Genomic DNA, 13,968 nt, shown 5'->3' on the forward strand with positions numbered 1-13,968 from the left:
ACACGAGGCATGACGTGAAATCCAGCTAACCTGTCTCTCTCCAGTACCAATATAAGCACAACCACCTGCTGGAAAAGGGGAAACACATCGGAGTCAGGAGCGTGACGGAGGACCCCCACCTGCTGCACTGCCTGCAGGCCGGCCGGCTGGCCAGCGACCAGGAGTACCGCAGGGATGCTCTGTCCACCAGCGGCCGCTACCACCTCACCTCGGACATGATCCATCTGGTGGCGGCGAAGAACGCCCAGGCCCTGGCCAGCGATCAGGACTACAGGAAGAGGCTCCACGAGTACACGGTGCTGCCCGACGACATGAAGGTGAAATGGGCCAAAAAGGCGTACGACCTGCAGAGTGAGGTGAGTGCGTTGAAGACCAGAAAGGTGAAGGAAGAGGAGGGCATGTTGAGGTGATGCTCGCTTTATTGGTGTTGCTGTTTCATGCGCAGAAACTCTACAAGTCTGACCTGAGTTTCATGAAAGGAGTGGCCTGGGATGGAGTGGGAGCGCCTCAGATGGAGGCGGCTAAGAAGGCCGGGGAGCTGATAAGTGATGTGAGTGTTTTTGTGGGGGGAAAAAACCCTGATAATTAAAAAAAATTCTCTAAACCTCTAAAGAGTAGAAAGCTGAACTATTTCGAAATTATAGATTTTATCATGTTTCAGGTTTTCGTTTATCACTATTTTTCATGTAAAGGCATGATAAAATCCATGAAAAGACTTAAGAAACCTTTGACTACAAGACCAACAATAATATTTAATTTTTTTCATAAATACAATATACATTTATCCTGCAAAGTAATTTTATTATCCTGCAAAGTTACTTTATTTTCCTGCTAAGTTACTTTTTTATCCTGCAAAGTTACTTTATTCTGGAATCCACTGCAATTCACTGAAATTCTCCAGCTGTATGCAAATGAAATTTCATTCTGTACGCACTCTGTGCATACAAAATGACAATAAAGTTTGTTTAAGTCTCAGATTTTAATAAAATCCACCCACAGTGCCCTCCATGGCTATTAGGACCCCCAGTAAAGTGGTGAATATTGTTTATGAAGCAAGTTTCACTGATAAAAATCAGCAGGGTGTCTTACAGCTAAACAAGAGAATAAAATGGTCGGAAATGACACATAATTAATATTACTAAGATGGAGAAGGAAAGAGGGACCTGCACAATGGTTCAGTCTGTAGCACTGTTGTCTTGCAACAATAGCACAGCAAAAAGGGAGCTAAAAGTAAGTTAAACTTTCTTGAAATTAGTGTATTTGTCCTTGCCAGTTTCCGGTTCTGTGATTTTTAAGAACTGGTTCTGATGTGATCCATTTTCCTGTTGTTGATCAGGACTCTGGCAACAGCCTTTTAAATGAGCTGCAGAAGCCTGATTGACTTTTTAGAGAGACTCGCTGCAAGCAATCGAACCTACAGAAATAAAAACAAGTGCAGATTTTTTACCGGGTCCTGTTTTGACAGGAACCTCTTTTTTCTGGCAAAGTTTGAGAGACGATAATAAGGAGATTACAGACTTTGTGTTGTTACCAAAATTCAGATCCAAGTCCAAATCTACACCCAGATTCCTCGCATGCTCGGATCGTTAGCCTCACAGAGTCTATTATAGACCTAACATGTTCGCTTGTCTATCTCACTTTAAAGAGCAGGTAAGAAAAATTGGAACACAGAGGCTTGGATTACTAATTAAAAGCTCCTGGACAGTACCGGGGTATTTACATCTTGAAAATGTTGTACAAGAGTTATTGGAGGTCCCAATAATTGTGACAGTTTAGGCTGGCGAGACTACTGTTCATGCAAGACCCCTTGCATATCCACTGCCTTGTGGGTAAACCCATATTTAGCATTTCTTAAATGGGTTTTAAGTGCGATGCGATGTTCCCTCCTGCAGAAGAAGTACCGTCAGCTGCCGGACAGAATCAAGTTTACGTCTGTGGCCGACTCTCCTGACATTGTTCACGCCAAGACGAGCTATCAACAGTGCAGTGAGGTACAAAGATAAAAAAAAATAAACATATACCGAGTACCAGAAAATGTGGGTACACTGTTTGGTTTCTCTTCTTGTGTTTTCCAGAGGCTGTACAAGTCTGGAAAGAACGACGACATGCATAAATACACCTTACACTCAGACGATCCGGACTTTGTCAGAGCTAAGATCAACGCTCAGCAGATTAGCGACGTAAGACACGTCTCAGTAAATATGTGACAATATTTCAATATATTTTTCTTCATGACTTTTCTTTTGCTTTAAAGAAAGTTTACAAGGCCTCTGGGGAGCAGGTGAAGACATTAGGCTTTGACTTGAGGTTGGACGCTATTCCCTTCCAAACAGCCAAGGCCTCCAGGGAAATTGCCAGCGACGTAGGTTCTTTTGTCCTCTTTTTTTTTGTCGCCTGTTACGTACCGTGAAAAACAAACAAAAAAGAAGACATGATCATCTTCTGTTCAGTACCATTACAAGGAGTCCCACCTGAAGGAGAAGGGCCAGCAGGTGGGGCTGCGCTGCGTGGAGGACGACCCCAAGATGGTCCACTCCCTGGCTGCCAGCAAGCTTCAGAGCAACCTGGAGTACAAGCGCCAGTCCAAGGAGGAGCGCGGCCGCTACAACATGCAGCCGGACCAGCCCGAGTTCCTGCTGGCCAAGAAGAGTCAGGCCCAGGCCAGCGACATCACCTACCGCCACAAACTCCACGACTACACCTGCGACCCGGAGCAGCTCACCGTCAAGCACGCCAAGCAGGCCTACAAGCTGCAGAGCGACGTAAGACACGGCGCTACACGCAGATTTAACCGTGGGGTGAACGGGTTTACTGTCCTGGCACTTGATGTTCCAAATACCTTAAGATTACTGGGAACTTTCCTGTAACTTACTGGGTACTTTCAAAAATATTACAGGTTACTTTCCAGAACTTACCAGGTCCTTTCTGGAGCTTTCTAAAAAAAAACCTAGAGGGCACCTTACAGAACTTCCTGCGCACTTTAACTTACTGGTTACTTTCCCTGAACTGAGAAGTTATTGTTCAAAACCTAAAAGGTGCTTTCCTGCAACTTTTCTAGAACCTGCTGGTTACTTTGCCAGCACATGTCACATTTTCACATAATAGGTTATTTTTCCATTATCTTATTGGTTACATTTTCAGAACCTATCAAAAACGTTTAACCTACTGGGCGCCTGAACGTAGAAGTTACTTCATGGTGCTTAGCAGGTATTTTTCTGGAACTTTCACGGAACTTGCTGGTTACCCTTTCCAGAACTTGCCAAATACTTTCCTGTGATTGTGATACTTTCCAGAACTTTCCCTATACTTAGCAGGTTGTATAAGGAACATAGCGGGTACTTTCTGAACTTAAAAGTTACTTCATGGTGCTTAATAGGTATTTTCCTGGAACTTATTGGTTACCCTTTCCAGAACTTGCCAAACACTTTCCTGTGATTGTCATACTTTCCCTCTACTTAGCAAGTTGTATAAAGAACGTACCAGGTACTTTCTTGGAAATGTATGGAGGATTTTCCTTTAACTTTTTTTCTTAAGACCTTACTGGTTACTTTCTGAGAAGTCACTTTTCACCCAAACCTTTCTGGAAGGTACCAGACATGTCTCTCGTGAATATACCAGAACTAACTAGGTACTATTCAGAAAGGTATCAGACACGTTCATGAACAGACTTCAGAACTTAAGTTGTAATGTCAGAAACCAGGTTGTGATACAAGGTAACCTATTTTCGGGTACTTTTTAAATCACATACTAGATACTTTCCTGGAACTTACATGTTGCTTTCTCAAATCACACAGGTGATGTTTGGAAACATACCAAAGATTTGTAAAAAGCAAATAAGATTAAGCATCATTGTTTTTCCTAATTTAGACTTAGACAACTTTGTCATTTTGTATGCACAGAGTGCGTACAGAACGAAATTTCGTTTCGCATACAGCTTGTAAAGTTACAGTAAATAGCAGTGAATTTCAGTGCAGCAGTGATTTCCTAGTAAACAATTGAAATGTAAACAATGTAAACAGTGCAGGAGAAAAACGACAGTGGTAACTGAGAGTTCAGCAGCATGCAATGATGGAATGTGCAAATATACAAATATTGTACAGAGGCCATTTTGTGGCTGTTCAACAGTCTGATGGCATATGTGCAAATGTGTAAATGTGCAATTATGCAAATTTCCGTAGGTGAACTACAAATCTGACCTGAACTGGATCAGAGGAGTGGGATGGACCCCTCCCGGCTCCCACAAGGCGGAGCTCGCCCGCCGGGCAGCAGAGCTGGGCCTGGCTGAGGGAGTTACCACAGATGAGGCTATTGCAAAGTACCAGCATATGATGATGGTGAGGCAGGCGGTTTAAGATGATAGGAATGAAAGACAACGCATAATTTACAGCTGGTAACCCCGTCTCCACCTTTTTTTTAGCTGCATCATCAGCAGCAGCAGCTGGAGCAGCAGCAGAAACAGCAAGAAACAGAGCAGGTGGAGACCAGCGAGGAGATCCAGAAGGGCATCAACATGGATGCCATGGAGGTCCTTCACGTCAAGAGGAAGAAGACCATCCAGACGGTCCAGAAAAAGTCCTCCACTGTCACAACTTCCTTCAGATCCATGGAGAAGAACTCCAGCTCCTCCTCCACCTCCTCAGCAGCCGCCATCCAAAACACAGTGAAAACAAACCTCTCCAGTAAAGCTGCGATAGAAAACGCGTAAAGATTTCATCATAAAAGCATTTTTGTGTCAATAGCGAAATCAATGTGTGATTAATTTTTCAAAGTTGACGAAACGATGAATCGTACTGCCTGTAGCTGCAAAGAAGGATGTTATGTACGTGGAAGCAGGGCTGATTGTGTAACGTTTGCTGAAGGGTTAATGTATGTGTCGATCAAAGGGGATTTTTTTTTTTCAGGAATTTTATCTGAAAACGGAGTTAAAGCTTTCAGGACGGACATAAACTGAAGGAAATGCTGGAAACTGAATGTTGTGTTTTTAGTTTGTTAGGAAATGAAGGAGCAGCAGTTAGTTTTGTGGCCAGCAGTACAACTTTTATCCTTAGTAAATGGCAAATGCTGCAGGTGAAAATGGGACAAAAACCCTGATAGTAGCTTAGGTTTGACCACGTAGTGCACTTTGAGCAAGGCTCAGTTACTCAGAACCAAACTAAACTAAAAATGATGTTCTAATTGTTCTGGCAGGTTCAGCTCTGTGAGTTTGTAACGATATTTTCTGTAACTCAAAGCTGGGCTGAGAGTAAACGCTTGCTTTTTTTTTTTTTTTTGGATGTCCCATTAAAGTTTTTTTTCAATGCAAACTTAAGTTTTGTGTTCACTGTGAGCAGGAAATTTAGCCTTCAGTTAAAAAGAATCACTTCTGATTATTTCTCGTTGGGTTAAGCGGGCACCGGCTACTTCTCTCACACTGCAAAGACAGAACTAGAAATAAGTAAAATGTTCTTAAAATTAGAATATTTGTCCTTTTATTTGAGCAGGTAAATAAGATGATTTGCCAATGGAATATGATTTTTACACTTAAAATAGGAACAATTCATCTCAAATCATCTTGTTTCAAGTGCAGGATGTCTAATTATCTTATTTTAGGGGTCAATCTGTATAATATGATTGAATTTGACTTTGTAAAGTGCCTTGAGATGACATGTTTCATGAATTGGCGCTATATAAATAAAATTTAATTGAATTCCATTGGCAGATAATCTTATTTACCTGCTCAAATCAAGGATAAATACACTAACTTTAACAACATCTTACTTATTTTTAGATCCGTTTTTGCAGTGTATACCCAACATCAACAACGTTAGTTTCTCTATGAAGTCACAACACAAAACTTGCACACAGGTTAAAGATTCCTCAGAGGAGTGTTTTATTCAAACATGATTATTTTACATCGGGGGTGGGGAAACAAGTCTTTTTATACAGCTTTATATGGCCACAAAATATATCTGGGAGGAGTGTGAAGAGGAATGGAATCAGGTCGCTACGTTCCTTAGAGGAAGATGCAGCCTCCCTGGTTGGAAAAGCAAACCAGGCAGCTGAGAAGATTAAAAGGAGAGCTTGTAAACTCTTAAGGTTGTCCCAATCTGGACCCAGAGGGGTTTGTGTTACTCCCACGCAACACTCCAAGCCGGTGGCGTTCGTTCGGCAGACACCCCAAACGTGTGGCCAAAGTAAGTGCCTCTAAGGTTGATTGTTGGCAGGCAAGCCAGAAATCTTTACCGCCTAACGCTCCTGCACTGTCCTGGAAGCAAAATAACCCCAAATATGTTCTTTCCCACTGCAGTCCTCCAATGTTTTACTGCAGCAGGCAAGCCGACGGCACCAGAGAATATGGCAACTCGCTGGTTGTAGTCTGGGAACAGTAGGTCAAAGTGCACCTTCCAGTCAGTAAAAAAATATATATAACAAAAAAAAAAGTATATAAATACAGGCAAATAATGATGCCAAGAGCTTGAGATGTGCAACACTCGCCCTCCATAATCAAACGGTTTCACAATAAGTCACAGCGAGATGCTTGGGCTCTCTCTTCGTTTTCCTTTTTGCTCTGTCGATGCTCGCCAAGTTGCTGAGGTCGGAGCGCGCTCCTGGAGGGAAAGGGCCCGCTCATGTGTACTCGGACTTGCGGATGTAGTTGGAAGGCACGTATCCCCGTCTTCCTCCGTCGGCCTCGCCCAGCCACCAGTCGCCGTTGCCGTTCATGTCCTGGAACTCCAGGATGTGCAGCCGCTCGTTAGCCGTGATGCTCATCTCGTTGTCGCAGCGCGCCTTGAAGGAGTACAGGGCGTAGTAAATCTGAGGAAACACAACGGAGGCCGTTTTAAGGGTCATGGGAATCATTAATTATCTGCAGTTGTGGAAAAAAAAAAAAGTATTTTAAAAACAAAACTCAGGATAAAGAATAGGGCTGGACGATAATTCAATAACAATATATATCGATCGATAGACGTGTGGGAAAAATAGGGTCGATAAAACTTCGATAGAAACAGTTTTCCTTCCTTCCTTTCAGCCTATCATAATAGTTGATGCTACAGTCACTACTTTCTCTCGACCAATCGTAATCGCGGACCCAGGCACGCCGTCACAAAGCTCCGCCCTCTCAAACCACAACACAGAGCACGTGAATATGTCGCAGTAAGGAGCAGCGGAGGAAACGGTCCCAAAACGGGGTTTTATTAGTTCGCCAGTCTGACAAAAATAAACCAGTGATTTGTAAAACTTGGAAGGAACCGGTAAAAACAAACCTCAGCCCTGCGTCAGCCTCTCAATTATGAAACCTGAGCAGTAACTAGTGTACGATTCCCACCTAAATAGGCTATTTTATTTATTTATTTGGTATATTTATTTTGGTCATTTTACTGGTCACTTTAGTTTATTCTTTGTCATTATTTAATAAACATAACTCAGGTCTCTTAAGTTATTTTTCTTTAAAATAATTCTGTTGTGGTTAAAAAAGTTGGTTAAATAAAGATTTAATTGGAATTCTGTGTTTGTGTTCTTTGTTAAAATTAAATCATTTAGCAATATCATAAAATGTCCAGGCAGAGCTGCACATAAAATATGGTTTTAAATACTTTCAATAATTATCGATATCGATCAATATGCATTTTCTTTTAAATCGATAAGTTTTTTTTCTATATCGTCCAGCCCTAATAAAGAATTCAAGTCACTGTCTAACCTGATGACCGTCCACTTCAAGTTCTGGTTCTGGTTCTGGCTCCGGCTCATGGTACTCCTCCCGGGCGTACGCGGACTTCCTGGGGATGGTGCCGTCTCCATTCCTCCACTGCTGTGAACTTTTCTCTGCCAGTCCATGCCTTCTGCTTCTGCCGCCGTTCTTCTGAGACGACGACGAGTCCGTCTCGGACAAGTCCGACGCGTCTCTGTTTCGGCTCTCGTAGCGCGAGTCGTACGGATCTCTGAGCCGGTGCGGCGGCTCCGAGTCTCTGTGACCGGCGGCGCTCCTGTGGGTCCGGTCGGCGTAGTCTCTGCGGTTCGAGTGGCCCTGGGCCGGGGCGTCGGGGTTGGGCCCCGCCTCTTTGGCTTGGCCCCGGCGAGACGAGGCGGAGTCCAGCGACGGCTGCGGCGAGGGGTGGCTCTGCGGCTGCGACGTGGAGAAGCTGGCGACGCCCGTCTCCGGGTTGAAGGTTAAAGTGCTGTTGCTGTTCTGGCGGGAGAAAACGGGGGAGGAGCCTCCGTAGCCGGACTCGTTGGACGAATGGCTCCCGATGGACACGTCTGATTGGCTCCTGCGTGGGTTGTAGGGTTTGAGGAAGGAGCTGTACACGAAGCCCTTGGTGACTGCGACACAGGAACAAACAGAAGCAAAATTGGAGTAAGTTGCATCCATGCTTTTAACTCCTGATTAGGGCTGGACGATATAGAAAAAAAGCTTATCGATAAAATAAAAAAAACGCATATTGATCGATATCGATAATTATTGAAAATATTTAAAACCATATTTTATGTGCAGCTCTGCCTGGACATTTTATGATATTGCTAAATGATTTAAATTTAATAAAAGAACACAAACACAGAATTCCAATTAAATCTTTATTTAACCAACCTTTTTAACCATAACAGAATTTTTTTAAAGAAAAATAACTTAAGAGACCTGAGTTATGTTATTAAATAATGACAAAGAATAACCTAAAGTGACCAGTAAAATGACCAAAATAAATATACCAAATAAATAAATTTATTTATTTATTTGGGAATAAATATTTAGGTGGGAATAGTACACTAGTTACTTCTCAGGTTTCATAATTGAGAGGCTGACGCAGGGCTGTGGTTGTGGCTTGTAAGGACACAGACTGCAGCTCATTTTGCACTGATTCCCTGCATTAGTCGCACAATTTAGGGAGCGCTGTTAGAGAAAAACTTGCGTCCCCAAACTTATAACGCGGATCAAGAGTGGCGAGTAGTTGTTTGAAGCCAAGTTTTTCAGCTGCAGACGTATCGATCACTATGAAGCATTTTACTGCATGCATGATATTCCTTACGCCGCCTGGACGCTTTGTCATTTTATCACAAAGAAAGGAGCCCAGTTTAGCTGCTATACCTGCTTTGTTTTGGAAGAACTTCCAGAAAATTCCTCCGAAGATGCGGAGTCGCGCTGCTGCCGGTGTGAGCGGCTGAGCGGCTTACGTGATGAAACAAGTTGGTTACGTTGCCAGACTTTGTTTTTACCGGTTCCTTGCAAGTTTTACAAATCATTGATTTATTTCTGTCAGACTGGTGAACTAGTAAAACCCCGTTTTGGGACCGTTTCCTCCACCGCTGCTTGCTGTGACATATTCTAGTGCTCTGTGTTGTGGTTTGAGAGGGCGGGGCTTTATGACGGCGTGCCTGGGTCCGCGATTACGATTGGTCGAGAGGAAGTAGTGACTGTAGCATCAACTAATATGATGGGCTGAAAGGAAGGAAGAAAAACTCTCTATCGAACTTTTATCGACCCTATTTATGGCGCCACATGTCTATCGATCAATATATATTGTTATTGAATTATCGTCCAGCCCTACTCCTGATCCACGTGTCGTGCAGCAATAAACTACCTCCGTTGTCGATCAGCCAGCGGTTGTTGCTTCCCAGGGGGTCCTGCTGCTTTATCACACCCACGAGTTCCCCCTCCTGTATGGAGACGTCCAGATCCTGGGCGGCGTTGAAGTTCCTGTCCGCCTGGTAGAGCTTCTCGGGGCCGTAACTAGCCAGGAGGGCGGCGCGGCACTTGTCTGTCTGCACGGGGTGGTGTGGCTGGAAAACATTTGAGGCTAGATGAGCGGGAGCGAAGCGCTCGGGTGTCGCCGGTTAGCACAAGACAAGCGAGTCAAACTCACAGGCGGCTTCTTAGCGGTCTGCTTCTCCAGCGTCTTCTTCTTGGAGGCGGCGGCCGGCTGCGGCAGGTTATCCGGGCAGAAGCTGAAGCTCTGCAGGAGTTTCAGCACCTGGTTGTACTCCTCCTGAAACTTGGTGATCAGGTTTCCCTCTGAGCCCACCTTGTTGGAAAACTGGGGATGAGAACAGAAAGAGAAGACGAGGATAAACAATCCGAGCTGAACAGTGAGTGGTGAGAATTATAATTATAACAGTTTATTATTATAAACTCTGGCTCTGCTGTGTTTTGTGAAGTGTCTAATTTCAGTTCTGGTGCTGCTGTTACATATCAAATGTTGCGTTATGCTTTCAATTTAATTAACTAGCAATTGTTTTGTTAAAACTGATGATATTCTCATGGTTCCTAAGCACTCCTAACAGTCTGGTTTGATTTGATCCTTTTCCAATGCCTGAAAAAAAAACAAGAAAAAAAAAACAAGTGCAGGTTCGCTTCTTCTTCTTCAATAAAAAAAAATATCAACATTTTGTATTTCTGAAAGAAAAACAGCTTTTTGGTTTTATTTATACTGGTTTTATTTATTTAGCCACTGGTTTAGATGATGTCTTGTCTGTGATTTGCTTAATTAAAGCTTAGGTTTTAGTCCAAATCCAAATCCTAGACCCTGTTGGATCAGGGTTTTAAACTTTTCCTTCCTTCCTTGAAATGAAGAATTAGTCTGTAAATTGAAATATTTTTCCAGACTGAAACTTCTTATCCATCTCTATCCAGAACTGTTGTTCATGTTTTCACTGGTGGACAGATTATAAAACATTTTCAGAAAGAAAGGTTTCTTACTGGAATTTCCAAAACATAATAAAAGTTTTGAGAAAACGTTGAGGAAAATTAAACTGAAAAAAATTAAAATATACATATTTTTTTTTATAAAACCATGTTTTTGTGTCTTATGACACTAATATACTCAAAGATTATGAGGCAATTGGGTTTTATTGAACTTTTGTGTGAGATTTTATAAATTTTAATGAGGCTTTCTTCTTCATATTGATGAACTGTTGTTTTATCTATCAGATCCTTTAGCTATCAGGCTCCTCTCCTGTGGAACCAACTCCCAGTTTTGGTCAGTGAGGCAGACACCCCGTCTACTTTTAAGACTGAGCTTAAAACTTTCCTTTTTGACAAAGCTTCTAGCTAGAGTGGCTCATGTTACCCTGAGCTACCTCTATAGTTATGCTGCTATAGGCTTAGGCTGCTGGAGGACATCAGGGCCTATTTCTCTCACTCTACTGATTTCCTACTGTTCTCCAATTTGCAGTATTTTTTGTTATTTCAACTTTTAACTCTGTGTTCTGTAATTTTTCTCTTCATAGAAGGTACACCTGGTCTGGTGTGCTGTTAGCTGTGATATCATCCTGGGGGGCAGATCATCCTCTATTACCATGTAACATAGAAAGTACTCCTGGGTCAATGTGTGCTTCTGTGCCTTCTGTGTCTCTGCTCTGTCTTCTCTAACCCCCAGTGGGTGGAGGCAGATGAGCGTTCACACTGAGCCTGATTCTGGTTCTGCTGGAGGTTTTCCTCCCTGTTAAAGGGGAGTTTTCCTCTCCACTGTCGCTTCATGCATGCTCAGTATGAAGGATTGCTGCAAAGCCATCAACAATGCAGACGACTGTCCACTGTGGCTCTACGCTCTTTCAGGAGGAGTGAATGCTGCTTGGAGAGACTTGATGCAACCTGCTGGGTTTCCTTAGAGAGGAATTTTTGACCAATCTGTCTGATTTGATTGAATTTGACTTTAGAAAGTGCCTTGAGATGACATGTGTTCTGAATTGGCGCTATATAAATAAAATTGAATTATCTAGTTTGTTTATCTGCTAAACAGCATGTTTTAGAGCTCAGTCTGACCAGCAGCCATTAATAGTTTCTGGAACACTTTTCAAACCTGCAGGAGGGGCTGCAGCTCTCCCAGCGTCATCCTCATGAAGTCCTTCTGGGCCTGGGCGAAGCCTCTCACGCAGCCTTTGAACAAGTCCTCCGCCACGGCGTTGAACTTCTTCAGCTCGTCCAGGAGCTGGGCGTTCAGCGCCTCGTAGTTGTTGCGGGCCACCTGCAGCTCGTCTCGCACGCGCCGGTCCTTCAGCCGGTCGGCGCGCTCCTTGCAGTTGTCGTAGTCGAGCAGCTTGTCGAAGCGTTTCTGGATGAGCTTGTGTGGCCCGGCGAACATGACGAGGAGCTGAGAGAGCGGTTTGATGACCAGCATCTCGGTGCGCTCCTTCTGCTCGGGAGGAAAAAACAGGTGACCGTTTTAGATTTTGTCCAAAAAAAAAAATGCAATTGAAATTTGCAGTTTTAGGACTAACTGTGGATGCAAACTGTTAAATCTGTGCCTGAAATTTATGCAGAAAGTTATAAGAAAAGCATACAATTTGCTTTTGAATGCATCTCAACTCACTGCTGAAAAAAAATACAAAGAGGAGAGGATACATCTAAGTTTGGCAAAAATGAGAAACAGTTTTTAGAAGCAAGAAACTATTTTAACCAGACAGTCTCCTGCAACAAAACGAATGCATACCTTCATAGTTTTGTTTCTCCTACTTGCAAATAGCTTTTGCTTAATGGATACATTTTTATACATCTTCATCTGCATGTTTCCCAACTGAGAGTATTAATTTATGTGAAGGGTAGGGTCTTATTTGTCCCCATATTTGGATTTAATAGGTTATCTTCCCAATTGTGATGCATGAAAAACCACAACAGGAATATCAGAGTCTAACTAAACACTATTTTAAGCCCTTTTCAGATGTAAGAAGATGTAAGCCCTTACAGATGTAAGAAGCTAGTTAAAAGGAAACTATTTCCTAAGACACGTCTGCAGATTATTGAGGCTAAGAGAGGAAAAGAGAGAACAAGAGTTTCAACAGAAGGAACAGGAAGGCTAAATGAGGTTCAAGTTACCCCGTTTCATCCTAGTCCATCATGAAACACACTGGATTAGGAAATGTTTGCGTCTTTATGGAGATCTCAACATGTATTTAAGGGTATGTATTATATAAAGTTAAGCTCAAAATTATTCATATCCCTGGCAGATTTTGATGACAAATTAATTTCAATAAACCAAGAAGTTTGTTTCTGGATAGAAAATAAGGCAGCTATGTCTTCAATGATAATATAATGTAAAAAAGTGTTGAAAAAAAAAAAAAACACTTGTTTTTAAGTTATTACGAAAATAACATGTCAAAAATGTTTTATACCCTTTCTTAACAGTCAATAGAGTTTTCCTGTTGGTATATTGGTGATTTATCATTTGGTTATACGGTTATAAAGCTCCCTTGCCATCACTTTGGCTGGGTCACTCCAAAATATTGATATTTCTTCCAGTAAGAAAAAAAAACTCTTGCTGGTAAAGGTAACACACAACTTTAAGCCTAAACATGCCAGGTCCATGAATAATTTTAAACTTAACTGTATATCCTGCATGGAAACACCCAGAAACTGCTGTTTTAGTTATGCTAGCTGCGCTAACAGCACCAATGGCTAAAATTAAATGTTAAATACATTTGAAAATGTAAAATCTTTTTTCAATTTGCCTTTCGTTGAGAAAAAAAAAACAAACAAAAAAAAACGTGTTTAACTGCGGCTCGTCTCTCACACAATCAGCATCACTTAATTGGACAGCTCACACCAGGAAGGCTATAAACAAATATCTAAAAGTCAGAATCTGCTAAAAATCCATATAAGTTAATGCTTTATAAAACTGCAGATTTACCACAAAGCTCTAAACTAAGTTAAACCAAACAAGAAAGAGAAAAATTTTGTTGGTGTTTGAATGGAGGCAGAACCAATAGAAAACACTTTAAATACGTATATAAAGTGCATTTGTTCTGGTTAACTCTTAATACAGCCGACTGCTCCTACCCAGAAGGTTTCTGCTCTGATTCCCGACCCGACAGTGATTTGGGTAAAGTTCGCCTCCAGCTGAGGCCAAAAACAGCGGATGGGTACTTACGAACAGAGTGAACTGTTTGTCGCTGATGCTGCGGTGGGCTCTCTGGAAGCGCTCAGGGTCCAGCACGCTGCGCTCCGTGTAGATGTCGCTCAAACTGATGGCAGCCAAGACATTCACGGACGCCGACTCCTGC

The 13,968-nt window shown here is 42.4% G+C and overlaps 2 protein-coding genes across 8 annotated transcripts in view; one reads left to right on the forward strand and one right to left on the reverse strand.

Annotated features, from left to right (window-relative positions):
• Window positions 1-5,303, forward strand: part of LOC105919782 (nebulin-related anchoring protein) — a 29,801-nt gene extending 24,498 nt beyond the window's left edge. For all 5 annotated transcript variants that reach the window (XM_021312076.2, XM_012855180.3, XM_021312085.2 and 2 more), the window contains 8 exons: window positions 45-356; window positions 446-550; window positions 1,893-1,991; window positions 2,076-2,180; window positions 2,255-2,362; window positions 2,451-2,762; window positions 4,179-4,334; window positions 4,418-5,303. In XM_021312076.2, the coding sequence (XP_021167751.2) occupies window positions 45-356; window positions 446-550; window positions 1,893-1,991; window positions 2,076-2,180; window positions 2,255-2,362; window positions 2,451-2,762; window positions 4,179-4,334; window positions 4,418-4,705 (1,485 nt within the window). In that variant the 3' untranslated portion in view covers window positions 4,706-5,303. The remainder of the gene's footprint in view (window positions 1-44; window positions 357-445; window positions 551-1,892; window positions 1,992-2,075; window positions 2,181-2,254; window positions 2,363-2,450; window positions 2,763-4,178; window positions 4,335-4,417) is intronic.
• Window positions 5,304-5,841: 538 nt separating this feature from the next.
• Window positions 5,842-13,968, reverse strand: part of LOC105919742 (dynamin binding protein) — a 67,279-nt gene continuing 59,152 nt past the window's right edge. For all 3 annotated transcript variants that reach the window (XM_012855128.3, XM_012855119.3, XM_012855137.3), the window contains 6 exons: window positions 13,836-13,964; window positions 11,772-12,104; window positions 9,837-10,007; window positions 9,555-9,753; window positions 7,679-8,301; window positions 5,842-6,795 (listed from right to left, as the gene is read on the reverse strand). In XM_012855128.3, coding sequence (XP_012710582.2) covers window positions 6,607-6,795; window positions 7,679-8,301; window positions 9,555-9,753; window positions 9,837-10,007; window positions 11,772-12,104; window positions 13,836-13,964 — 1,644 coding nt within the window. In that variant the 3' untranslated portion in view covers window positions 5,842-6,606. The remainder of the gene's footprint in view (window positions 6,796-7,678; window positions 8,302-9,554; window positions 9,754-9,836; window positions 10,008-11,771; window positions 12,105-13,835; window positions 13,965-13,968) is intronic.

This window comes from Fundulus heteroclitus, chromosome 10, assembly GCF_011125445.2.
Source record: "Fundulus heteroclitus isolate FHET01 chromosome 10, MU-UCD_Fhet_4.1, whole genome shotgun sequence".
NCBI lineage: Eukaryota > Metazoa > Chordata > Actinopteri > Cyprinodontiformes > Fundulidae > Fundulus > Fundulus heteroclitus.